The following is a 26,951-nucleotide window of genomic DNA, read 5'->3' as shown; positions in this document are numbered from 1 at the left end:
TTTGATCATTGTAATAAACGTGTACGTTCGTATTCCCACTCTTTGAGTATGTGATAAATTGTTTCCAAGTAACTGAATGTGGTGATCCAGGAACTTAGTTAGCTACAGAAGTATTCTAGGTTCAGTGTTCAGAGCGCTGAGCTGTAAATAGAGTTTTTCAGAATAACTGTAATTTCACTGGGTTCAGGTTCTGAAATAAGGTTATGGTTACAGCTAAGTGATATTAGTATTAAGTCTAATATTCACAGTATATCATTAACCAGAATTTCCCTATACCATTGGCATGACACTGTTCTGTTAATATCATTTTTTCATGTCTTGGTTAGTTCTCTGGGACAAGTGCAGCTTTGTGAATCCTTTATTTGACTGTCGGTCAACGCCTAGATTATTACCCTTTCATCTTGTGAAAAAATCCAGTGTTTTTCACTTGTTACAAGGAAAGTGGCTTAGTTTTGTACAGAGTCTATGGTGAACGTATTCCTATGATTCACACATGTGTTTTAATAGGCTTCCAGTGTTTGTGATATGTGGTAAGAATTGTCTAACACAGTTACTGGAGATGTCTGAGTAACCTGCTCTCCAACACATCTGCACAGCCCAACATTTAAAAAAAAACTTCCCTGCACAGAGGCTTAGGCCTTTTCTGAACCAGGTCGTAAGGGAAGCTGTTTGCTTTATACAAGAAAGAGGCAAACACAGCAGATCCTAACACAAAGGCTTTTGCTCCTCACAAAAAAATAAACAGTAATAGAAAAAGAATGTGTGTGTTTATGTCAGAAGTATAATTATATCAGGTTTGTTAGCTAAACTGAATTAAGGGAGACATGACTCTGGCTAAAACAAAGGCCATAAGGTTAAATGAACATGGTGCTGATCCAGTCTAACCTGACAAAGTAACCTTGCATACTGAGTCATCTATACAGTAAACTTTTATCATTCACCACTCAAGACAACAGAATCCTCCAAACCAACATCTTCCTCTCCATTAGAAAAAACACAGTCACAAAAAACAAAAAACATTTTAAATCCTATTGACAAAACATGTTTACTTAAACTGTAGTCATCATGAGTCTTCATTATGTCACTGTATTAACTTCACGGTTGTCTGAAGAGTAGTTGCCATTTTGAATTAAGGCCATTTTTTCTCTAGAGACAGTTAAACATTTCAAGGCTTTCAACACAACACACACAAAAAATCCTCTCTGTAGCAAGCATAGAGAGGACAGAAAGAGCATAAAAACAATATATTAAAGCTTTTTACAGTTCTATTCAGTAACCATTAAGTAACAAAAGAAAAAGTAACAAATGCTCCTCCCAAACGCTGTTCCTCAGGCTATAAGAGAATGTTAGTGTTGTCAGAACAAATCCTCTGTAAAGGCGCAAATCCCAAAGGGTCATTTTCAGAGGTCTATCTCCCACCGTAACGGCACTTGAGTTTAAAAACATCTGTAAATACCATGTAAAAAAAAACACACACGCACACACAAAACTAGTCTCTCCACTGGTTGCCTAAAGAAACATCGACAAACGTGTTTCTTGGCACACAGCGTTCTTCACCTTGTCGCACGGCCAAACAAAAACATCAAATAGGCGCCTAGCAAACGAGAACAGTGTGTAATGTGGCGGACGACATGAGGCAGAGGAGAACAGTGTCGGTCAGAGGTAGTCATCCTCGCTGGAGGGCGAAGAGGATATGGCGTCATCGTCTTCGTCTCCAGGGTACACCGACCCCTGGGAGCTGGCGGACGGGGTGCGGCTCATCCTCCAGAGCTGTGTGGCGAAGCTTCGAGACCAGCTGCAGGGCTGGCCTACTGGCCGGAGCAAACGCACCAGCTCTGCCGCCTCTCGCCAGTAAGACATTCACTTGTTGTGTCCTCCACCCCGCGAGCCGCGCTGCCTACTCATAGTGGTTAGCATCTGGCTGATGTAAGAAGTCAGGAGGTCATCCATCTTATAGCCCTGCATACAAACACCAAAAGTAAAGGCACACTAAAAAACACAAAATATCATTCAGTTACAAGTAAGGACTGGCTGAGAAACCTCAGAGCTTTTTACTGTTGCAAAACAAAGAACACGGACATTTTGCACTGTATTTTTGGAATTAGGGACCCACAGTTTGTGTTCCTCACAGCAGGATGCTTCTGTCAACTTAAGTTAAAACAGCAAAGAGCAAAGCCCATAACAGCATAAAGGTTTCCTCACACAGGCTACCTTTGAATTTTACAAATATTTATAAACAGGGATGTGTGGTAAAGGTGAAAGGTCTTTGCTCGACATACCAATGAAGTCTCACACAGAAGCTTGCTCCCTCGCACCAGGTTGCCAATGGTGATGTGAAAATATGTGTTACCGCTGCTCCAGTTAGAGATCTTTGTGAAGGAATGTGTTGTTAAAATATCCTGAGGGGAACATTTTAAAAAAAGAGCATGATTGAAACATTCAAAAGGATGAGACACTGACTCAAAACAGTCATGATTTATTTTTGGCTAAATCCCTCAATTTATTGAGACTACAGATGAACAGTCACGGCTGTATACCCACATACGGACTGCATACAAACCTTGGTCTTTGGGTCGATGAGACTAACCCCGTGCTTGTTGATGGCTATTAGAAGGATCTCTGGGAAATTTGGCTCAGTGGTTTGCTGCATTGTGGGAAAAAATGAGAGAGAGATGAAATGAAATGGACATGCAGTTGTATGGCAGTGCCAAACTCTTTTGGCCGATCTCAGAGCAAGAGATCTGTGTTTGCATTCTTTCACTGGACGTTTTTCCCAGTGCCAGCTGCCTGCCTCTCCCTTCTAGCCAAAGAAACGTAGGTGAGAAATCGAGAGTAACTCAATTTACTCCTCTGCTATTGTATGGAATAAAATATCCCCTCTGGTTCCACAGAGACCCACTTTCATTCCAATTCAGTCTTGCTCATATGTGAAGAGTTAGGGTGGAGTGCGTACCTGCGTGTCCTATGTCACTAGCCTGTTCCCTTTTTTCAAGATTTACATATATGCCCTCCAAACATGCAGTGTAATACTGTTGGTTCTTTACATAATTACATGGGAATGATTCTATAGGTAATGGTGTGGACATGGTTTTACCTTCACTTCAAAGAAAGCTGACCCAAATGTGGGCCACTTGAAAATGATCTTGAGGAACATCAGTTTGGCTTCCTCTCTCGATTTTCCTGCATGCTTGTTGAAATACGCCACAACTGACTGCAAAAATAAAGGGGCCAGACAAGACAGGCTAGTAATTATGACAGAATAGTAACCAAGGCACAGGAATGATAGATGAGGCAGAATACAGCATCACAGAAGACTGTAATAGTGTGAACTGGGGGCCTATTTCCCACACCCAAATACAGAGGAATTAACCATGACAGGAGGGTTATGCAAAGAAGGCAGTCAGAAAAAAAACGCACCTCCCATATTAAACCCATATAAATCACTGAAACAAAACAAACCCTTTTCCAGTCATCCGGGGAGAGCTGCCGAATCAAGTCCTGAGGAACCAGTTCTTTTAGCATCTTGGGAATGTTGGGAAAATGGGATTTGTCATCCTCAAATTTGACACGGTAAATCAGTGCCGCCAGCTGGAAGACCTCTTCTCGTGAACACTTATGGTAACCACGGAGATACTTTGGAAGCTCCTACACAAGCATATGGTCAGAAATAAAAAGATACATTGTGTGTAAATATAAGTGATGAAACCTGTTTTTGACAAATCCCACTCAGATACACCACAACCACAACAACAAAAGCTAAGAGGGAGTGTAAGATTACCTACAATTATCAGGTGTTTTCTAACATTATGGTTATATACCCATATGAAAACCATTCCAAAAAAGACCAATGAATATATTTTCATGTGATTTTGAGATTCTCGGGGGGAATAAAGTCCTTTGAATCATTTTACTCACCTGATAGTAGTGGAAGATGGAGTCGGCAAAAGAGTCCTTCCCTGGAACTGTGTTTGTCCACAGCTTCTTCATGAAGAACACCTGATAGGTCAATGAAGGCACTATACCTGTATGAAAAAGCAAGTCGGGAATGTTAGGAATATTAGGAATTTTAGGAATATTAGCTTTCTATAAGTTACACTCATGTGCACAGCTGTGTGACTGAGCCAATTTTAAAGAGGATTTCTGTTTACAACAGATCAGTTTTGAAACTTGGATCCAATGGATCTTTGTTATCTTTGTTCAAGTTCTGTGTTCACATGTGAAAATCATTTCTATCACAGGCAGTTTTTTAGCCTTCGATGATACAGCACCATCTTTGGCAGGTCTTGCTTTCTTGATCCAGTCGGTGAGATGTCTGACGAAGTCGAAGAAGAAATCCCCCTCTGGGACACTGATCACCTGAAAAACACAAAACTCTCGTTCAAGACAAACAGTTAGAAAACACTCAGACAGAGCTGAAAGCTGAGCCCAGTGCATAACTACACTGTAATTCTCATTAAATCACGAAAACTGTTCAAATGTTATCACAAACAATGGAACATACTGGGTCTGTGAAGTTATGAGCACTGTTGTGAGGGCAGATTGACCAAAACCAAAGTCTTTACCCATCCCTAACCTTAGCCTTAACCGTAACTTTGACCACAGCAGTACAGACCTCTTCTGATTCAGAGAAGGTTAACTTCACAAGGCTAAAACCACTGTAGCTCCATGTTTTACTTGTTTGTATGAAACGTGACCCCAACAAGGTGGAGTCACAGGTCTCCCACTCTCTTCTTTCCTTCACTGGCTCCCAGTCAGTTTTTATATTTCTTAATCTAAAATCATAATAATTACTGTTAAAATAAGGTGTAGTCTGGCTCCAGAGTACATCAGCTGTTAATTTACCCCATCCTCTCCAAACCACACACTCAGTATGTCTAATATGGACCCGCCATATATTTCACGGTCAGAGATATGATCTAAAATGGGCCACGCCATCACAGTCAGACTTCTGATTCATCTTTATAACACTTTCTTAAAAAACATATTTTCACAAGCTGACAAGTTTTCAGTATAGGGTTTATTTATTTCTTTATGGTTCACGTTGTTTTTTTCTCTTTGCTATTCACACCTTATATATATTTGTCCTCTTCTAAAGCACTTTATACCTTCATGCTTGACAAGCACTATATAAATGTTATTGTTTTATTATTGTTGTAACAAATTGTCCACATACAAACACATCCAGTATTTGACCCATTCAAATAATGTCGGCAGAATCATTTTAAAACTGTTCAGTGATGTAACTGATGAGACTGATGTAATTCTGGAGAGTTTGCATACCTTGTCAGAGATCTTCACAAACAAACTGAAACCCTCTGAGGATTTGAGCAGGAGCCGTCCGGAGATGTTCAGACAGAAGTCCTTGGCCTTGGTACTGGACTCCACCTCAAAAGCCTGACAGGAATAGATTACGTTCCTACAATTAACTCCTCATAAATTCCATTGTCTCTGTTTGTTCAAACACAGTAGTGTTAGAGTCAGATGTCACGGAACACCCTGTGTCCCTCAGAGATGATGAAACTTGGGGTGACCTGACCACGTTCTGTTACATAATCTCACAGCAGGAAATTACCTTTCATTTTTAACAGAACAATGAGATTAAAAACTGTTTTTCTCACAGGAGAAATAATTATTTTATAAGACATGAGGGAGGATTTCTGTCTCTTACTTTCTAATCCTGCAGAGGAAGCCATGGCGGTCTGAATATAATCGATTCTACTGGAGGGCACAATCTTCAATACTATGCAAAAATACATTTTAGGCTCTTCACAAGGATAAGAATTAGACAGTGTCTCAGTTTGAAGGGGGATGTGTGTGTGTGTGGGGGGGGGGGGGGTCATAAATTTTCCTTTGCTCTGTCTTGGAGGGAAGACAGATAGTAGATCTGTCAGGTTCAAGAGTGTACAGTAATTCTCCAGTGGATGTCAAACAGCCCTGAGTAATGGCGGGGCTCTTCACTCATCATTAGTTCCATGTGTATGATTAACTTTATCTAACCTCATGTCACAAATACTACATTTTTGCCTTTTTACTTACCTATTAAACAACAATTTGCCAAAAAAGTAAATGTCCCTTTAATTTTGCTGTTTCAATTAAGTAATAAGGGCAATTAAAATCAGATGCATCAGAACATGCATAAAATGAGTTGATCAGGAAGAAATTATCTCTAATTATGAATAAATGTGTCTAAATAAAACCATGCAGTCTTCATGAGGTGTATCACACTGTGTGCCCGGTGTTCTAAACCCATCATTAAAAATCACAGCAGACAACTGAGTTAGGAAAATTGAAGGCTTGTCAATCACTCCTGGGTTACTACAGTACTGCGTTCTACACCTATTCTGGGATCAGTCCCTGTCAGTCCTGTTATCTTGCCTCCCATTCACTTTACAGAAAAACGAATACTGGACTGTAAGTAAAGCTGACTAATATCTTACCTCATCAGTGTCGTCTGGGAAGTAGACTTTGTGAAAGATTTGTGTGGTCTTGTGCTGGATGGCCTCAACCTCTACCAGGTGAGGAGGGTACTTCCTGGAGCCGTTCCTATTGTGACAAAAAAAAAACATCAGACACCCAACACCTGATGAATGCACATGTTTCAGCAACACAGGACACCTACAGATGTCCCTTTCTTGCTTACTGTACAGTCCAATAGGAGGGAATAAATTAAAGTGATAGGAAGGAGCCTCTGTTTGATCGGTATTCCAGAGACCTCGTTGTGATGCGTCAACACTGAGGTTAAACAGTTTAATCATATGTAATATACAAGTACTGTGATCAAGGCTGAAGGGAAAGAGGAAATGTCTTGGAGAAGACAACTGGGAAAACAACAAGCCAGAGTTCCCGTAGTACAAAAAGCACCAAAGAAAATAAAAGGCGTGTTTCAACAGATATTTGAGGTTTTGAATAAACCTAAAATGTGCTGAGTAAACTGTCTAAAACAAATCAAGAGAAACAAAGACATGAAGAGAGGAGGAGGGGGAGGAGAAAGAGAAACTTTTTAACAAGTCTCTGGAGTGTCCACACATTTGGAGAGAGTGTAAACTCAGCATAACTCTGCCTCTGTAAAGTGGAGCAACTGCAGACAAACATTCCTTTGCTTTACGTGATTATCTCACATCATAAACTGCCTAACTCCTTTGAGTCTGCGCTCCATAGTGAGGAAATCAGGACATCAATTTACACCAAGGCCAAAGAAGGTTTTTTTTTTTCTTATTTTCAGACCACTGCAGACCTATTTCAGACCATTAAGGCAAGTCAGGCTGCATACTTTGTAGAGGAACACATGAGAAAAGTAAGGACTGGAGTGTGATTTATATTAAAGCATGCATGTGTGTGGCTTGGCTCTACCGTAAGGCTTTCTGTAGTCTCTGCATGCAGTCTGCAGCCAGTGGGTGGTGTTTCTTGGACTGAAGGAACCTCTGAACGTGAGGCAGGAGGACGTTACTGGGAGGGAAGAGACCAGTGCACAGCCAGAGCAGTTCCCAGCCTTTCTCTTCACTGTACCTACACACACATAAAAAGACACACATGAAAAGACACACAGACACATTCAGTTCATGTATACACACACAATGCATATAAACAGACAGGTATTTTCAAGGTTGTGGCCAAATTCACAGCATACAACTGTGAGGACTATAAAACAATAAAGATTCACATGGGGTGGATAAACTAAAATGGATGGATAGATAAATTAATAGGTGAATGTATGTATGGATATAGGAACAGGAGGATGGATGGATGGATGGATGGATGGATGGATGGATGGATGGATGGACGGATGGATGGACTGATGAATAAGTTAGTGAGCAGGTGACTTACTTGACGTGGTTCTCTGTGAGCTGTTTGAGGATCTGACAGAAGATCTCGTCTTTGAGAGGCTCCGCCTTCAATGCTCCTTCGAAGATCTGATCAGTGAGTTCATTTACAGAGCGGGTCCTCTTCGACGGGTAATCCCCCATATACTTCATCACGGGTACAGAGCAGGCAGTCAAGGAGATTTCCCTCACTGAAACAGAGCTGTACTTACAGAGCCAGGGACTTCTTAGATATGATGCAGATCCCTGGAGGAACTAACATGAGCTTCACCTTTTACGCTGACCTTTCACCCTGATCATTAGAATATGATCAGCTGTAAGATCTGACTGGTCACTGTTGACTAAACAATCTATTTCCAAGTGCCACGAGGAAAGGTCAGAGAAACATTAGTCTGTAACTCTCAACATTAGATAATGTGTTGAACGCCCTTCTGTACGCTCCAGGCAAGATTCTGTAAGTTCTGTCTTCAGTCAAATACACTGAAGAATATGACAAGGTTCTTCAGACAGGGGTAAGGCCAACCAGCTGTACTCATGACAAGCCATGTGGTTACACCAAATGACAAGATGTGCTTGTACAAGGGCCCTGTTCACTAAATTATACCAACAAATTTAAATGCAACCTGAATGACATGAATGTCACCTAGCAACAGTAATGACCAACTGACACAGTGCCAACACAGCTAGCAGTGTTCCCTAAGACTCCTGGCGATTCGTGGCCAACGTGTGCAAAACCTCCTCGTGCTACACAATGGAAGAGTAATAAAACAATTCTTACTGGACAACACAGAACAGCAAAACAGGAACATTCATGAGTTACGCTCAACCCATTGACCTAAACTCCTGAGTTTTTTTTTTTAATTTTTACTTCTTTTTTGTATCTGTTTCTTTTTTTCTAGCCCTGAGAGAAAGGATATCGATGAAAGCCATGCAGGCTTCCTGGGAGAGTTCCTCATGGGCGAGGACTTTCTTGAGCAGGGGCTGTTTGAGTGGCTCCCGTGTGCAGCACCACAGCTTGTCCTTCCCCCTGTTTTTAGTGATCATCACTCGACTCAACGTGTGTTTGGGCGGAGGCCTGCGCGGGAAAAAGACGTGTGTGAGACATTGTGGAAGGTTACTGTGGAGACTGAGGGTAACGTCAGCAATTTTGCTTTTGGGAAAATGAGTCTTAAAAGTGAACCACACCTTTTCCACTGCCATATATCAGTGTTTGGTTTTTTAAGAAAAAGACTTATTTTGTGTCAGTAAACAGCAAAAGGCCTCTCCACAAAATCTGTCATACACAGCATAGTTCAGGTTCAGGTTCAGGTTTTTTAAGCCTGTAAGGCACACAAAGTGCCCAAAAATGTGCTCTGTTACAGTGTACATTGTCAGCTGTGTACTGATCGTGGAGTTATACAGACTGTAGGGTAATAAATACCCCTCCTCCCCTTTTGTGCATTCACCACCAAAAAAGAAAAATATCAACATAATGTTAAATAACATATACTTTTTAACATACAGTACTTATTACAGTCCCAATTGCTCAATAGCAAATGTCTCAAATGTTCAATAACAAAATTCATATCAACCACATTTCATGATTAAAATATTTTTTTTCTTAACAATTTATGCTCAAAATTAGTGTAGTCTGTTCTACAACAGACTGAGCATGTGCGCCGACTCATTCATGTACAATACAAAATGAGTCTGTCACTTCACAACTCTAAGCCCATTACATTAAAAAAAAAAACACTGAAAAACTCTGTATAATCCACTGTGCCTAACAACAGGTCCCATTGGGCTACTGTGTATAATTTACATTAAGTGTCAAATCTTGAGAGGACTGAAAGTCAAAATGTATGGTTTTAAAACACTGTGAGGCACTTTGTATAAGGGACGGAGCATTTTTAAACTATAAATGAGAGACAAGCCTCCCGCTCTGTGAGAGTCTGCCGCTCCTCTGATGATCATTAGTTAGTGCTGATTATGCAGCGTTCTTGTGTTTGTCAGTGGTGATTCACTGCACCTGAGATGTCCTCACTCCACACTCACCAACTCACTCACTCACTCACCAACTCACTCACTCTCGCACTCACTCACTCACTCACCAACTCACTCACCAACTCACTCACTCACGCACTCACCAACTCACTCACTCACGCACTCACTCACTCACTCACTCATTCACTCACTCATTCACCCACTCACACACTCACCAACTCACTCACTCACTCATTCACTCACCAACTCCTTCACTCACTCACTCACACTCACACACTCACTCATTCACTCACTCACTCACTCATTCACTCATTCACTCATTCACTCACTCATTCAATCACTCACCAACTCACTCACTCACTCACACACTCACTCACTCACTCACTCATTCACTCACTCACACACTCACTCACTCACTCACTCACTCACTCACTCATTCACTCATTCACTCATTCATTCACCAATTCACTCATTCACTCACTCACACACTCACACACTCACTCACTCACTCACTCACTCACGCACTCACTCACTTACTCACTCATTCACTCACCAACTCACTCATTCACTCACCAACTCACTCACTCATGCACACACTCACTCACTCACTCACTCACTCACTCACTCACTCACTCATACACTCACACACACACTCACTCACTCACTCCCTCATTCACTCATTCATTCACCAACTCACTCATTCATTCACTCACCCATTCACTCACTCACTCACTCACTCACTTACTCACCAACTCAGTCACTCACTCATTTACTCACACACTCACTCACTCACTCACTCACTCACTCACTCACTCACTCACTCACGCACGAACACACTCACTCACTCACTCACACATTCACTCACTCACTCACTCACTCACTCCAGCATTTAAAGATATTATAGTGTTGACAAATAATGTTTACAAGAATCTTTTTTATGTTTTAGCAAAGGATGGAGAGGTTTGCTCTGTGTACCTGAAGTAGTCATAGGAAAACTCTTCTAGTGTGTATGGCTTCGCTCTCTCCTCGGTCTCCTGCATGACAACCTCAGACAACCTGATGGACTCCTGACGCTGGTCTGGCGTCATGGTTACCAATGCCTGAGTCATAGAGCAAGAGAGAGGGAGAGAGAGAGAGAGAGAGCAAAGAAAGGTGGGGGGATTGAAACAGAGAGAAAAAATGAAAGATCCGTGAGATTTGGAGGAAAACAAATACTTTAGACTCCTGTGAGAATTACACTGACAATAAACTACGGAGAGTTTATACTCCATCATTTCCCATTATAATAAGTCTAGACAGAAATTTCAGCCACATGGATCATCCACTCTGTAATTAATCTAACAAAGCCAAAAAACAACAGAATATAAAAATTGCAGTAAGATGGACTGAGAGAGACAGACAGGCAGACAGACGGATAGATGGACAGAGTAAGAGAGAGAGACAGAGGGAAACAGAGAGAGAGAGAGAAGGAGAGAGACAGAGAAAGAGAGAGAGAGAGAGAGGGAGAGAGAGAGAGAGAGAGAGAGAGAAGATGACATCACAGCCTGACCACAATGTCTGGCGGAGGCCTGGTAACAGTGGGTAGGACGTAAACACAGTCGGCCGGGAAGTCGCCTTTCTGTTTGGTCCGGTCATTCACTCCATGAGCCCAGCCCGAGGTCATGACCTGTTCACCCGTGTCCTGGTCCAGCACAATGAGATCACCTTTCAGGAAACTCAGGAAGGTAGACTCATCACCAACTGAGAGGAGAAAGAGAGAGAGAGATGAGCGGGAAATTTTCCTTTGTACAACACCTTTCCTTTGTTCAAGCATTTTTGTAAGGTATTATTACAGTCTTCTGACTTCGGAGCATATCTCTAACGCAGGGTAGTTATAGAACGGGACCTCTGAGATTTCAAATCTTTATTCAAAGTTGTATACATTTTTATAGTGATGTTTTCAGTGTCACAGGGAGAATAAACTAAGCTCACCAGGGTTGGGGTTATCCTGTAGGGCCACTACAAATTTGGACCTGTTCCTCAGACCCTCCAGAAAGGTGACCACCAGGTCACGGATGTCCTCGGCATTGTTGGAGGTGAACGTGTACTCATCTCCTTTAATGGTGGCCAGGGTGAAGCTTTGGCCCTGAAGCTTACCCCCTCTGCGAAACAGACAGAGAAAAGAGAAAGGCAATATAACCGTAATTCTTTACCAGAACCAACGCAGGCACCAAATAATTTTGTGATGACCCTCAGCACCTGGACCAGAGAGCCTTGATCCAGATCAGTGCTGACTCTCACCAAATTAAACTAATCAAAGAGCCAAGGATGAGCAAACAGGTTGGTATGAATGCAGTGCAACTGCACAAAAATGAGAAATTTAGTCCCCAACTCTGTTGAATGCTGGCATGTTTACATAACATGTGACAAATACCGTATACATCAGCAAGAAGCCCCTACATATTTCCAAGGTAGCAAATCTACTGTGGTAATCCAACACCACTATCAAACACTTGTATGAGGGTCCAGCCCAATACGCTAAAAACTGAGACTAAGGAAATAGCTTATGATGATTCGAGTCAACAGACAAATAGAAATAATCAAATGGAGAGACAGTAACGCTCCCTTACTATCGCCTGAGTTTGAACAATCTGCTCAACCCCTCTGTGCCAATGTCCATCGCTGTGAAATTAGCAGTGGTTTTCACTGCTTTCATAACACTCTTGAATATTAATGAAGAGTCTGCCTTGAAATGGATATCTATATGCATGAGAGCACGTCCAAAAAATGGGAATGAATATTTATTAGCTCAGCCGCTTCTGAAATAAAAGTGCAGTGGTTTCAGGACAGACTTTAAAAACAGCGAAACCAAAAGCAGCCTTTTGTTATAATGCTATAAAATCTTTAGAACTTTGTAAACATGATGAAACAGTTTAAGACCTGTGTGGTCTGCTCATTCCCATGTTTACCCATGTTATTTTTGTGTTTATAGTATAGGGATGGTAGTATTGCAAGTTATGCACAGCAAGTTGCATTACATATAACAATTGCATTGTTGATCCAATGGCAAACTAGGTTATAATATTGTAACGTCGGAGAGTGGTCGTTGGCCCCGCCCCTTTTGCTCTGTTGAGCAAGTTTCACTGTTTGTTTGTTGTCAGACAACGTGTTTGAAGTAGATGTGTGTTGGGAGATGATTACTGGTGTTTTTGGGATATCTGTGTCTATGTTTTAAGTTTTTATGTTACAGATAGTAATTTGGGATGTCACCATTTTGGTGAAGTGTAGCCAGAGGTATCAGGATGGTTGTTCTGTTCCTCAATATTTAAATTGACTTTTATTTAAAGACCATAATATGAAATTTACATTGTTATATGTTTTCGCTGATACTGTAATAATCACTGCGCAGCATTATACTACGATGCAGATAAACATACAAATAAATTTAATACAGAACAACATCAAATCTTTATCTGTAGTATAACGGGTTCTTTGAAGAAAGACTTTGGAACAACATCGCGATATCAATGTTGATTCTATTTTCAATATCATGACTTAATTTATTGTTGATGCAACACTTTCACACATGTTGAAAAGTAAGGCCTTGAAAAAATGTTGCGACATCAACGTTGATTCAATTTTCAAAATCAATACTTGATTCAACGTTAATTCAACGTCGACGCAAGACCTTGTATTCATCAATGTTTAAAAGTATGACGTTGAAACAACATCGCGATATCAACGTTGGTTCGATTTTCAAAATCGAAATAAAATTCAGTTCCATGACGTTGACTCAACATTGAGTAAACGTTGAAATGCCGGCTGGGCAGTGCTCTGGGTTCTGACTGAGAAATATTCTGGATTATACAAAACAGTGCAGAATAGAACATGTTCTGTTTCAAAGTCCAATAGAAGAAAAAAATACCTCAGAGGTCCACTTAAAGATCTACTTAAAAAAAAAAAAGACACCACACTTGTGCTGAAAGAATTCCTACAGATAGAATCATCCAGGAAAGCTTTCATCTTTCCAAATTCTTTAATCTGTCTAGTGACCTCCATCAGAATATTTTAGCTCAATTCAGCTCCATATCTGTGCTACTTCAGCTTAATCAGTGAATCCAGTGAATCCAGTTGATCCATGTTGTGTTATGTAGAGTCTTATATCTGCTGATCAGAGACTCAGACTTATTGGAGTGTTGTTGTTGAACCAACATGAAGCTTTCAGTCTTTGAGTTACAACAGGAAACAAACGAATTCACCTGTATTCAAGTCTAAAATATTCTTTTTTTCCAAGGGCTGTTATAAAGCATGTGCACTTTGGAGTTGTTGTTAGTGTTGTTGTTGTCCTTACCTGCTACTGGAGACTGCAGTGATTTCTGGGAAAGAAAGTTCCAGAAGCACCTGCTCTTGCTCATCCACAAAGTAAACACCTGTCCAGTTCACTGCCACAATGACGTCATTCTTTGGCAGGCTGGGGCCTGACAAAGGTTCACAAACAGATACAACATTTGACAATGGATCTGGGATCAGGGGGGTATTTCAGAGAGCGGGTTTAGTGAAAACTCAGAGAAAGTAGTAAACCTCCTAATAGAGGAGCCCTATGGCTTTGTTTTGCTAAAAGTTTACTACTTTCTCTGAGTTAGCTAACTCTGAGTTTTCACTAAACCTGCTTTCTGAAATACCCCTGACACATACACATTTGATCCTGATGGGCATGCTTGACAACCAATCAAACGACAATTACTGTATGAGTGTAACAGTCAGGGGTTTGACATGGTGCACCAGGGACAGGAACTTCTGCTCTGGGTGCAGCATTCTATTGGTCTTTGAATTCATAGTGCTGTAGGGAGGAGGGTAGAAGGTGTTGAAGGGAAACTGGTCACATTTCAGGATGATGAGTTTTTATGGCCATCATGTTTTACTCCCTTGGCAGCTTTAACTCGTGTTTTTGAGAAACACGGCACAAAATTTAACTGTGTATTAAGTCCAGTACTCCTGTGAGATTATCTCTACTGTCTTTCTTTGGAAGGCTGAAACATGATCCTCTCCAAACCTTGAGAAAATTTTTTAAAAGGCATTTCAAACCCACTGAAAGAAGGTGTGATATGAACATACCCGAAAATTTGAAGGCTTCATAAAATCTCGAAAATAACAAAGGCCACTTGTATCGAGCGAAATCAACCACCTCCTCTTTGACTTTCTGTGGGTCAAACCTCTTCTGTGCATAAATGCCCTACAGAGAGAGCAGTTACAGTAACATTGAGTACCTGTGTAACATGTCAAATAATGACATTCAAACCACATTTCACACTCCAGCAGACCACAAACAGAGCTACAAGCAACCACACATGGTTCAAATGTTTGGGCTTATGACGGAAAAACTAAACTTGGGACCAGATCTGACCACAATATTATAACTATGAGTAAGTAAAGTCCTCTTAGTTAATAACACTGTGAGAATGTACTTATGTGATGATAATTCAATGCTGACTTAATGTTTAGACTGCTACACCAAGCCAGGTACAGCTGCTCTTAATAAGAATAAACAAAAGAGCACTACTCTCAAATAGCTGTTACAACATTGTATATACTATCTGAATGGTTACTGACTAAAAAGCAGCCAGTCTCATAAATCTAGGGAAAGATTTAAGATGTCATTCTTCACATAGAGATATATGAAAACAATCTCATTTGTAAAAATCTGATTTGTACTGTATGTTGTTAGATGCACTGAACTGAAACCTGAGGTCTGCTCATCGCACCAGTTAAAAAAGAGACATACGACAGTTCACGTGGGGGGCGTACGGACCTTTTTGTGTGCGGCCATGATAAACTGGGCCCATTTCTCTACAGTCTTGGCAGAGCTGATCTCTCTGTCGGGGATGTACGAGGGGATTAGGCTGAGCAGGCGCTCCAGGAGGATCTCCGAACCGTAGTCCACATAGTATTGCTGGGAGGCCAGCTCTGCCAGGTCCTCCTCCTCCAGGAAGAGAAAAGGGAGGAGGAAAAACATGGGGGAAAAGAGTACAAAGAAGACAAGAGAGAGAGAGAAGGAAAGAGTGGAGAGGACAAGAGGAAAAGATTAAACAGAAAGAACAACCAGAGAAAAGGGAGATTCAAAAGTTGGAGATATTCAAACAATGGAAAAATGCAGGGGGAGAAGAGGAAATAAGAAAAGATGACAGACAGTCAAAAGGACAGATGCAGAGAGAAAGAAGGACATTCCCTCCTTAGAACACCCAGAGGAACCCAGACAAACCATCTGACTGAACCATACTGTTTAGAACTTTGCTTAAGATGACTTGCTCAGAAAACAATTTCTTCCATGTCTGTATATATTTTTTGCATCGCTATATATGCAGCTATTACTATGACTGAGGTTGACACACAAGAATTACAACGATCAAGATTTTTCCTCAGAATAAAACAAAGTGATTCCAGTGGACGTGCGTATATGTTTGCATACGTGAGTATCCATCCAACAATCCATCCAACAATCCAACAATCCATCCATCCATCCATCCATCCATCCAATTATTCATTCATCCTGGGAGAGCTGGCACCTTACCCTATCACAGCGGTACTCTCCAAACTTCACCCCGCGCACTATTTGTTGGTAAATGAGGTTGGTGGCTACGGCATCGTCTGTTGGGTTGTGCCAGGGTGTGAAGATCTCTTTACGGAAGAACAGCCTCCAGGGGGCATTGCGCTCCTGAGCGCCCTGTTCTTTAGCATACTGCTCACACTGGGACACAGCGTCCATCACATGGTCACTACCGCTGCCCAGAGAGGACACCTGAAACACACAGACACAGTGTCACATGGTCACTACCACTGACCAGAGAGGACACCTAAAACACACAGACACAGTGTCACATGGTCACTACCGCTGCCCAGAGAGGACACCTAAAACACACAGACACAGTGTCACATGGTCACTACCACTGACCAGAGAGGACACCTAAAACACACAGACACAGTGTCACATGGTCACTACCACTGCCCAGAGAGGACACCTAAAACACACAGACACAGTGTCACATGGTCACTACCGCTGCCCAGAGAGGACACCTAAAACACACAGACACAGTGTCACATGGTCACTACCACTGACCAGAGAGGACACCTGAAACACACAGACACATTGTCACATGGTCACTACCACTGCCCAGAGAGGACACCTAAAACACACAGACACAGTGTCACATGGTCACTACCACAGCCCAAATAGAACACCTAAATTACACAGACACAGTGGAGAGGGAGACACAGTGGAGAAGCAGAGTGGAGACAAGAGGCCTTAGGTGATGGAGCGATGAGTTGTCTGCTGTGGTTTTATGAATGTCTGAGAGCTTAATCTACAGGTGAACTGTTGAAAAGCAACTTACATATTTGTTTCTAAATGTAGTTTTGCTTAAGAACAAGATGATTCACAAGTCACAAGTGTGTGTGTGTGTGTGTGTGTGTGTGTGTGTGTGTGTGTCATACACAGGTGTGTGTGTTTTGTAAGATTAGTGTGTACCTTATCGAACAGTGCAATGTAGAGGGAGAACCCAAATCGGTCTATGAGGTTGATCTTGTCTGACAAGGCATTACACAGCTCCCTGGCCGTGGTCGCTGAGTCAGTCAACAGAGTTTTCGTTGTCCCGTCCATGAAGGTCACAGGAAGCATGATGGGCTTCTTCGATTTGGTGGCCTAGAACATTGACAACACAGTTAACAAAGTAATTATGGGCTCCACTTCTCCTATAACACACTCAAAGTGACAAAAATCTCTGTAAGACATTATTTTTAACACTGTGTCAAGCACAGGCATGCTTCATCAGGTAAAAACCACGGCAAATTAACAAGCCAATTTTTCCCTAACTTCCCCTTAACCTTTTAAGTCCTTGACAGTTACTTTGTAGTACTGTTCGGACAAAATAGATATGTGAGATATTTGGAGATACCCAGGGAATAGACTGGGGGGGGATTCTCTACACTGAGGCATTTTCAGGGGGCTAACTGCAAAAGCCAAAGGCCTAGCTATGAAGACCCTGTTAATATCTGATTATTGTCTAGTGCAGACAGGAATTCTCGTTATACAAAATGGTACCTGAAGCTCAAGCCAAGACGGGGGCTGCGTCCTTGTCCCATTGACAAAGGTTCTTCTGAGTCTCTCCTCACAGTAAGGGGCATACCCTGGAGGTCCTCCACTGATGAAGTTTCTCAGGTACTGTGAGACGGGAGAGAGTTCAGCCAGTGAGAACATATGATGCTTTTCACACTGGAGACTACTCATCCAGTGTAAGACCCACCTCCACAGTTCTCCTCTCTCATTACACATTAAGGAAGCAAGGAATCGTTGATTTTTTTTCACTTTTTCATAAGCTGTTAAACATCACAATCTACAGTGAAGGTTGCACTATACATAACAGTGCAAACGATAAAGGTCACTGAAAAATCGAAAGCAGTTTTGTTTTTTGTTGTTTGTTTGTTTGTTTGTTTGTTTGTTTGTTTGTTTGAAAACCAAGAACATGTATCTCACTTTGACAAACTTCTCAGAGGGAGCAAAGCAGCCCACACACAGGGACATGAGGATCCATCCACGGGCGTGGCTACTTTTGGACGGGTTCTGAGTCAGCTGCTTACAGATCTGACAGTAGATCTCATCCCTACAGACAGAGGACAATGGTCACAGTACAACATCCATCTAAATACGCCCTGACTTAAAGACTGTAGGCCATCAGCAGCTGTTTGGAAGGGACATTTGGGACTCTAAGTGCTATGGTAGATCAAATGAAGGCTCTGGAACAAGTGCTGTGAAATTGTAACGGACATTCGGTGATCTCTGTGGTGATTCTCTTTGGTCGAGGTAGAAGCTGTGTGTCCTACAGGTGTAGCCATTCAATAGAATATGTGTGGTGTGTGGAGTTTGTAGAACAGGAGAGTTCATTGGATATTTATTCTGGTGGTCTGACCTAAGAGCAGGGCGGAGAATGCCATTGCCGATGATGAAGTGGAGTTTCTCCAGGTTGGAGGTGGGTCGATCTTCCAGCATGCTGTTACCATGCAGGGAGTATTCACCGTCATTCAGTCGCTTGGTCACCTGACAGCAAACAAACCCTCTTCACAATGCACAGGCACACGGCTGTATTTGACACTGATGTTATGACTACAAATGTCATATATTATCATAGATCCTCATGTTAAATGGTGTTAGCAGTTTTCCAACTAAAACAAGTTATTTGTCTTTATCAGACTAAGACAGCAACAATGTACAATAAATTAACATAAATAATGCGGGTGTCAAACTACTGATAAACAAGTTATCTGCAGGCTTTGCTGTAATTAAGACTGATCAAATACAGCAGTAATATGTTTCCATTTAATAAACTCTGCATTGGGTTGTACATTCATGCATTTTAATTAAAAGGAAAAAGAAAAGACAAATCTTCCTTTAATATGTTTTCTTAAACCACAGCTCACTCCCCACAGCAAACTTCATAATTAAAATTCCAGCAGGGGGTCTTCAACAAAGCAAGACGTCTAAGTTACCCAGAAAACAGTAGTCTTAACTTTCAGCTAAACCAAAAATAATCCTGCTAAATGAGGAACGCTGCCTCATGAAATACTGGCCATCTTTTTTCTACCATCATTCAAACATTTGACTTGTGAGTGGTGCTTAAAACCTGAGGGAGCCTGTTTCAGTGAAAATTAAATGTGGCTAGACAATAGGAGAAAATCTGTCAGCTTCATTAAAATGCCACTTTCTACTGAACAGTATGTCTTTTCCATTTCCATGTCAGAAGATGCTAATAGATTGCATAACTGTTTAATATGAGTGCACTCTGAGAAAACACCATTAGAGGAGGCTGTAAAAGATCAAACTAAGGAAATGGTTAGGGCAGTTGCACAGAACACTAGACTGCTATGCATTATGTATTGGGATAACAGAGCAATAAAGTAAAAGTCTAGAGTAATAATATTGACATTCATATTCTCCCCAGTGATGTTTCCCAACACAACTCATTTACTCCGTCAAGACAAGTAACATTCATTTTAAACATAGAAGTTAAGACATCAAATTTAACACTAACCCTAACTCTACTTCTGTAGTAGTTCACTGAAATAGGTACAAATAATTCATTCACATATCTAAAAGGCATATGCACTAACATATGATTACTAAAATATTAAAAAAAGTGGCAGTTAAATTACTTGCTTACTTAATTTATGTTAACTACATCCTTTAACCAATTTAACAACTATATTCATGTGTAGACCTGTTTAGGTAAGTTTATTGGCCAGTAAGGAATGCTACAAAAAAAAAATTATGGAGGAAAAGACACTCAAGTGAAAATCACGCCCACATTCCACCATCGCCATGGCAATGCCATCACTCACCTCTTCCGTAATCTTTGACTTCTTCTTAAGGGTGAGGGAGACTAGTTTGTGACGGACACTGCTCTTCTTATGACTGTCAGAGTGAGAGTTCTGCAAAGGCGGAGGGTGGTGCACATTATGGAAACCTTATAAATCATGGAAGTCAAGTTTCATCTGTCCTCCAGCAATGTTCTTTCAACATTGCCACAATGTTGTTTTACTGTACAGCACAGCGTAATGTGAGAGAGGAAGATAGTGAGAGTGTTTATGTGAGGGTGTCCATGCTTTTACTAAATATAGTGCGAACTCTACACAAAATGTTGATTCATTCATCTGTGGCATTCCCCATAGTGAAATTAATTCACAGTGAAACCACAGATGTCATTTGTGTAATTGAAGAATTATAACCCACAAACAACAGAGTGAAAGCTCTGGGGTTGTGGTCATTCTGTAGCCACTAAACTTTACTGATGAAAAGTTAGCTGGAGTGGTTTGTTTAAAGCAGTCAAATCATGATTTATAAAACCCACTTCATACATGCTTGGTTTCTCAGGTGTGAATGTTTGGATGGTTCGCATCTGCGTTCTGTTCACTTGCTCTAGTGTGATCAAGTGATAACCCATCCTCTATCTACAAAACCAAGATGTATGAAGCTTAGCTCATCACTGAGGCTACGCAGTCTAAAGTTTACCAGGAGCTTTCTTCTCTATGCCTAAAAGCAGGTCTAAGAGACAAACTGGTGTTCTAATCAAAAGCTACAGTTTAAACACAAACACAGAAGAGTAAATGGATATGCTACTGTACTAATAAACCCATTAAATGTATAAAAATGTTTGTTCGTTAAAATTACTTTTCTGTCTTTTGCCACACTTTCTTAATCCTATTGCAAATTAATTCTACACTCCTTTCTTCTCTTCCCCCTTTTCCCATTTCTGTCGTCATCTTCTCTTATCCCTTTATTTTTCGTTCATAAACCTGCTGTGCCACCCATCACTGCCCACTGCCGTTCTCTCTGCTCACCTCTGCCTCGCCCTGCAGTGCCTGCAGCTCTCTCTTGTACGTCTTCTTGCCCAGAGTCTCATAGATCTTGGTCATCACTGGGATCTTCTCGCTGCCGTCACTGATGGCCGTGTGGTACTTAGGCTCTGGCAGATCTCCCATGAACCTCAGCACTGTGATCCACACAGCCAACGCAGCCTGGAGGAGAGAGAAGGGGAGAGAGAGCAATGAAAGATACCAAGGAAGTGAGAAATGAATGTTTAAAAAAGTCAGTCTAAAAAGATTTTAAAAGTAGACAGTCTGAGATAATACGTAAACACAAGGATACTGGTTTCAAGAATTAATGAATAATTCTATATAATCAGCTTATTTTATCATAAAACAAAGTTTTCAAACAAGCACGAGGGTCATTTTTTGTGAGCTAACTCTACTATGAAGAGAAGAGAAGAGAAGAGAAGAGAAGAGAAGAGAAGAGAAGAGAAGAGAAGAGAAGAGAAGAGAAGAGAAGAGAAGAGAAGAGAAGAGAAGAGACACTTTCACAGAATTAGGGAAGTCAAAGTGACCCACCAGCTGATCACCCTCGTCCTCGTGGAAGAGCAGGGGCTGTTTGAGGGGGCGGCGGACATAGGAGTGAGTGGTGGTGCCCTGAAAGTATGTAGCAGCGAACTTGGCAAACTTATATTCAGACAGATCCTCCTCTTCATCATCAGGCAGGGGAAGAGCCTCATCCAGATCCTCTTCCTCCAGTTCCTTCTGTGTCTGCTCTAAGTCCTGTTTAACACACACACACACACGAACACAATGACTTATAAATAAACATGTTAACAAATATGAATATTCAATCACTACACAGCCTCATCCAGTAGGAAATGGAGAAAAATATAAAAAATGCAAACAAGGTTCTGTAATTTGAAGGCATAAAGCGACGTCTTGCCATTATTCTAATCCTGATCCTAATCCTTAACTTCACCCAACCTCAGCCTAATCCTCATATTATCCGAACTTTGTCACCTTGTTTAAACCTAAGTTAAAATCTGATCATCTGATCCTTGAAATTGAAATAACTGTCATACCACAAGGTGTCAATCACCAGTACATAACTGTCAAAGTCATTACAGCAAACGGCAAACCTGTTCCCACTCTCCACCTTACACTCCCCACCCCTTCCTGCTCAACCTTTACCCCCTCTTACCTCAAACCCTGCTGGGGCCTGGCCCTCCTGGCCTGGGAAGGAGTTGGTGGTGCCCAGGAAGCCAAACATTTTGTCCACCATGTCAGAATCATTCACAGGCTCGTGGCGAGCGCGTTCCATCTGCTCCACCATTTCTTTCTTCCGTCGTGCTTCCTCCTTCTCTTTTTTCTCTCGTTCAGCGTCCTCCTTTGCCAGTTGTGCGAGCCTCTCCTGGTGTTTGCGTTCGGCCTCTGCTTTGGCCTTCTTGGCACTCATCTGGTTCCTCAGCTTCTCCTCCTCGGCTAGGCGCATCTTCTCAGCCTCCAAACGTCGCCGGTACTGAGGACACAGAGAAGAGCGGATGAGGACGGAGCAGGAGAGATAGAGAGAGAGAACAGCAAAGTGCATTACATGGTAAAAGTTGTAAGAATAATGCTTTTATGGCCATAGATTGTTTTTGGATTAACTAATTAATAATAAAAATAATTAATAAAAAAATTAGAATTGGTCATGAATTGAGGAATATTTATGAGCAATTGCAAAGGTGATTTATGCACTGAGACCTGCTGGCCCTCTTTATGCTGTGTTGGATGATACAACGTGATCTGGGAGCTCCAGTGATGTGGTGAGAAGGATCAAATGACAACTGAGACATTGGACCAGCTGAGATTTGCGGTCTACTGAGCTCTTGTGTTCTTTTTGGATTGGTGTTTATATATTCATAAACATATTAATAAACATGGAAACATACCAAATAAAGGAATCAAATGCTACCTCTCCAAGCAAGAGAAAAATTCTGAAGGCTCTAAGATTCTACACAACCTCTTTGGAAGTGTGAACATTACAGTAAAAAAATCTGAAATGAAGGAACAGGAGTGATCTGAGATGAGAAGATTTTCATCAGGTAGCTCGTGGTGACTCTACTCACCTCGCCTTTGAGTCTTTTGTAGAGGCGTCGTGCAATCATGCCACGGGTGTAGGCCTGGATGGTGATTACCGCCCAGAGACGATGACGGAAGGCTTTGCGGACCAGGAAACCCCGACAGCGACCCTGGAAGCGCGTGATCCGTTGCCGTGCCACGTGATACGTCTGGTAAAGTTTCCGAGATCGGTACAGAGCCTGCAGCCTTGAGAAACCAGCACGCATCTATATAGAGCGAGACATAGACACACAGGACCCATGAGCTCTCCCCCCTCAGGAGCCATCTCCATACTTGACATACAGACATAGCCTATTAAAAACGCTTATCCTGAACATATATATATATATATATATATATATATATATATATACTGTATACATATACATATACATATCAGTACATATCACTGTCTATTTGTCTATAAGCACTGAGCTGGAGGAACTCACTGCGCCATAGTTCTTCCTACAGTTGTAACCTCGCCACGTCTTCTGGATCAACACGGCTGATTTTCTCATCTTCAGGAAGTTTGACCTAAGGGGGGAGTTTACCAGCAATTTTAGGCTCAGCATTACACGAAACCAATGGTTCTCTAAAGACAAGTCAATTTAGTAATGCTGGAGCCTCAACTTTTTTCTCAGAATGTTGGCATACCCCTCTCATTCCCACGCCTCATACCTGTCTTTGAAGCCCCGAACCACTTTCTGAATGAGGATAACTTTGTCAGTGATGGCCTTGTCTCTCTCTATCTCCAGCAGCATGTCATGGTGGTCCTGGACAATGCACAGTCAGAGAACCATGTCAGTCACTGGTCAAGTCAGAGCCATTTTCCGACTGAGGGAAGCTATTAGACCCAAAGAGCCACATTTCGCAGAGCAGAAAAAGAACCTTAAGAAGAATGTAACAGTGCTAATGTTTGAAAAAGCTTGGATGTCACAGTCAGAGAATAACTGCCATGTTGCAGCTGACACAGCCTTGTGTCCAACAAAGTTTAAGCGGTTTAAGATACAGCTTGACTAATTTCCATCTTCCGAACGACATCATACATGAATAAGATCAGTCTTGTGTTATACAATTAATTTTGAACTGTCAGTAATTGATTTTTATGAAACTGTGGCACTTCATCTGCTATTATGTTGTCATTTCCTGTTAGGAAGTATTGACACTGCCTTTCTCTCATCCCTATGGAGTGGAACTTCCTGTTTTAAAGGCTGGGAGGTCTGATAAAGCCCTGGTAACTGGAAAAGTATCCTTGGCAACCATGTCACGGACATGCTTGCCGCAAGACCTCTGACCTGGCCTTCCGACACCCAAAAGAACCAAAAGAGTCTGTGTTATTTAAACAGCCTGTCCATATAACTTAAACTCTGAATCCCACGAGACAGCTGCAAATCCACAAAAATGACCTATCAAGGTTACATGATCAAATGTCCTTGTATATGTTCAAGTTTCAAATTCACTCTTGTTATGATTTTTCATAGTATTGTAATATAAGCATCTTTTTCCTGTATAGCTCATGTTTCAGCCTTTAGCATAAATTAGTGAAAATTATGTCTCCAAAGCGAACATCTGTTTCCTTTGTTCTTACAAATAGTTGATGGTTTTGTTTAACATTGCGGTGATACTGTGATTTTCATAAAGAAGTGATACAGTGTGAATGAGCTGTGTGGCGACCAGTGTAGTTAATGGTGTGGTGAATGGTGACCAGTACAGTTAATGGTGTGGCGAACGATGTCTAGTGTAGGTAATGGTCTGGCGAATGGTGACCAGTGCAATTAATGGTCTGGTGAACGGTGTACAGTGTAGTTAATAGTCTGATGATTAATGTGGTGAACAACCTTCAGGAAGATCTTGGTCTTTCCCATCTGCCAATCATCATCTCTTCCCAGGACGGCCTCTGCAATCCGCTGGCAGGTCCCTCTCAGGTCCTCCTGGAGGAGCAAAGTCAGAGAAAGAAGAGTACAGATAAAAACACACTGCCTGGGTAAGTGGACCAGTGAAACCATCCAAACAGGACTGGAACCAGTTAATTCATCCAAACAAAGGGCTAATATACAACCATCAGTCATTGTGTCAAATAAGTATGAGACATTCATATTTAGCTTTGCTGTTTCCAGAGAACGCACCTGCAATTTTTTATCATTTGTTAAAATATGAAAATGAATAAGTTCCATTTGGTACTGAAATGAATCCCAAGTTAGCTGTTTCTTCTGTGGTCTGAATTTAAATATATCAAATACATCTGTTGCAATTTTTGATTGCAGTATAGCTCATCAAAAAGATTTATTTGTTGTCCGAGAAATGTTTTTTTGTAAATTTCACTTTGATGCTATTGGTTTGATGCAACCAATAAATAACTAATATCCTCCTGACCCTGCAAAACTAAATTTTACATATAACTTTGCCAAAAGTTTTAAAATCTTGAAAGAAGAAGACAGGGAAAACAGGTAAGCTGAAATACAAGCTACACTCCAGTGAATGAACAGGTTAGACTTGAGTCCTCTTACCTGTTTGTATGCAGGCTTGACTCCAGGCATTAGCACACGGTACCGATCCACAAACTCCACAAAAGTGTAGCGGATGGGGTAGCCGGCCCGGCGGATCCGAATGGTCTCCATCATACCGGAGTATCTGAGCTGTCTGACACACAGCTCCCTGTCAAACAGCTACAACGGAGGGAGAAACACCATTCAACAAACAGACATAAGACATATACAAAAGATTAAAGGTAGATTGTAGACATAATCACAAGGTTTCTGTGTGTGTGCATGTGTGTGTATGTGTGATTGAGTGAGAGACAGAGCATGAGAGCATGAGAGAGAGAGGGAGAGACTCACCATGGGTTTCTTGTACTCATTGGGTTTGATGCAGCGTACGAAGAAGGGCTGACACACACTCAATGTCCTCATCAGCAGTTCCAGAGAACGTTTAAACTGACTGCTGAGTGTCGGAGAGCGTTTCCTCGTCTCCGCCCCCTGAGCTCCGGGAAACCAGCACACACACACACACACACACACACACACACACACATACAAATGCATACACAAAGTCAGGAACAGGAGGAAACAGAGGTCAACAGAATTCGTTTTACTCCTTCCGTACTTTTCTCACACTCTCTCCCACTTGCCCATCTCTCAGTCTGAAGACAATTGTCTGTTTGGTTTTTTAAAAGTTAATGTCCTTTTTTCTCCAACAGGAAATGGTTCTATTTAAGCAGTTAGTGACTGACAGCAGAACAGAATGGAGGTCAGGTTATTTCTTTCCATTTTGGTGTGGATCAAAAATAGAAATGTACTGCCAGATTAAGTTTTATTCTCAGACGAGATCCAAACGTTGCTGAGTTGAGGGAAAAGAAAATCAAATTAACATGCGGCATATAAAATAACTGAAGAACAGACCATTTTTATCCATAGACAAAAAATGAGAAAAAAAATTGCATGTGCAAGTGAACTAAAGACAGTAGCCATTTGCTCATTCTCTCAGGTGCTACTGAGGGAATCAATAACAGATATACTCATAGAGTCAGAATGGATGGATCTTTAAAAAACGACAAAATGGAAAGTCAGTGCCACAATGCTGGATGTTAGACTGAATCAGATGACTCTGAAAGACAAATTAAGATCATGTCTCTGTGGACAAATGCATGAAACGTCACTCTTAAAAATGAAAAAATGAAACATTATTCCTAAAAGACTGTAAGACTAATAGTCCCAT

At 41.4% G+C, this 26,951-nt stretch overlaps 1 protein-coding gene across 1 annotated transcript in view; it reads right to left on the bottom strand.

Moving 5' to 3' along the window:
- Positions 1-1,860: 1,860 nt before the first annotated feature.
- The window catches only part of myo7aa (myosin VIIAa), a 36,782-nt gene continuing 11,691 nt past the window's right edge, over positions 1,861-26,951 (bottom strand). The window contains exons 16-48 of the mRNA XM_030764614.1: positions 26,075-26,212; positions 25,745-25,903; positions 25,076-25,168; positions 23,916-24,010; positions 23,687-23,771; positions 23,246-23,464; positions 22,339-22,656; positions 21,714-21,917; positions 21,168-21,344; positions 20,169-20,258; positions 18,743-18,870; positions 18,310-18,436; positions 17,878-17,997; positions 17,305-17,478; positions 16,351-16,578; positions 15,592-15,759; positions 14,898-15,015; positions 14,134-14,260; positions 11,775-11,944; positions 11,353-11,543; positions 10,779-10,903; positions 8,738-8,895; positions 7,825-7,978; positions 7,351-7,506; positions 6,438-6,543; positions 5,281-5,394; positions 4,269-4,356; positions 3,916-4,022; positions 3,460-3,645; positions 3,095-3,211; positions 2,561-2,644; positions 2,280-2,399; positions 1,861-1,959 (exon numbers count right to left, since the gene is read on the bottom strand). Coding sequence (XP_030620474.1) covers positions 1,861-1,959; positions 2,280-2,399; positions 2,561-2,644; positions 3,095-3,211; positions 3,460-3,645; positions 3,916-4,022; positions 4,269-4,356; positions 5,281-5,394; positions 6,438-6,543; positions 7,351-7,506; positions 7,825-7,978; positions 8,738-8,895; positions 10,779-10,903; positions 11,353-11,543; positions 11,775-11,944; positions 14,134-14,260; positions 14,898-15,015; positions 15,592-15,759; positions 16,351-16,578; positions 17,305-17,478; positions 17,878-17,997; positions 18,310-18,436; positions 18,743-18,870; positions 20,169-20,258; positions 21,168-21,344; positions 21,714-21,917; positions 22,339-22,656; positions 23,246-23,464; positions 23,687-23,771; positions 23,916-24,010; positions 25,076-25,168; positions 25,745-25,903; positions 26,075-26,212 — 4,743 coding nt within the window. The remainder of the gene's footprint in view (positions 1,960-2,279; positions 2,400-2,560; positions 2,645-3,094; positions 3,212-3,459; positions 3,646-3,915; positions 4,023-4,268; positions 4,357-5,280; positions 5,395-6,437; positions 6,544-7,350; positions 7,507-7,824; positions 7,979-8,737; positions 8,896-10,778; positions 10,904-11,352; positions 11,544-11,774; positions 11,945-14,133; positions 14,261-14,897; positions 15,016-15,591; positions 15,760-16,350; positions 16,579-17,304; positions 17,479-17,877; positions 17,998-18,309; positions 18,437-18,742; positions 18,871-20,168; positions 20,259-21,167; positions 21,345-21,713; positions 21,918-22,338; positions 22,657-23,245; positions 23,465-23,686; positions 23,772-23,915; positions 24,011-25,075; positions 25,169-25,744; positions 25,904-26,074; positions 26,213-26,951) is intronic.

The sequence above is a fragment of the Chanos chanos genome, chromosome 2, assembly GCF_902362185.1.
Source record: "Chanos chanos chromosome 2, fChaCha1.1, whole genome shotgun sequence".
Lineage (NCBI taxonomy): Eukaryota > Metazoa > Chordata > Actinopteri > Gonorynchiformes > Chanidae > Chanos > Chanos chanos.
Note: the sequence above shows the minus strand (reverse complement) of the source record. Positions and strands in the feature narration are given on the sequence as shown.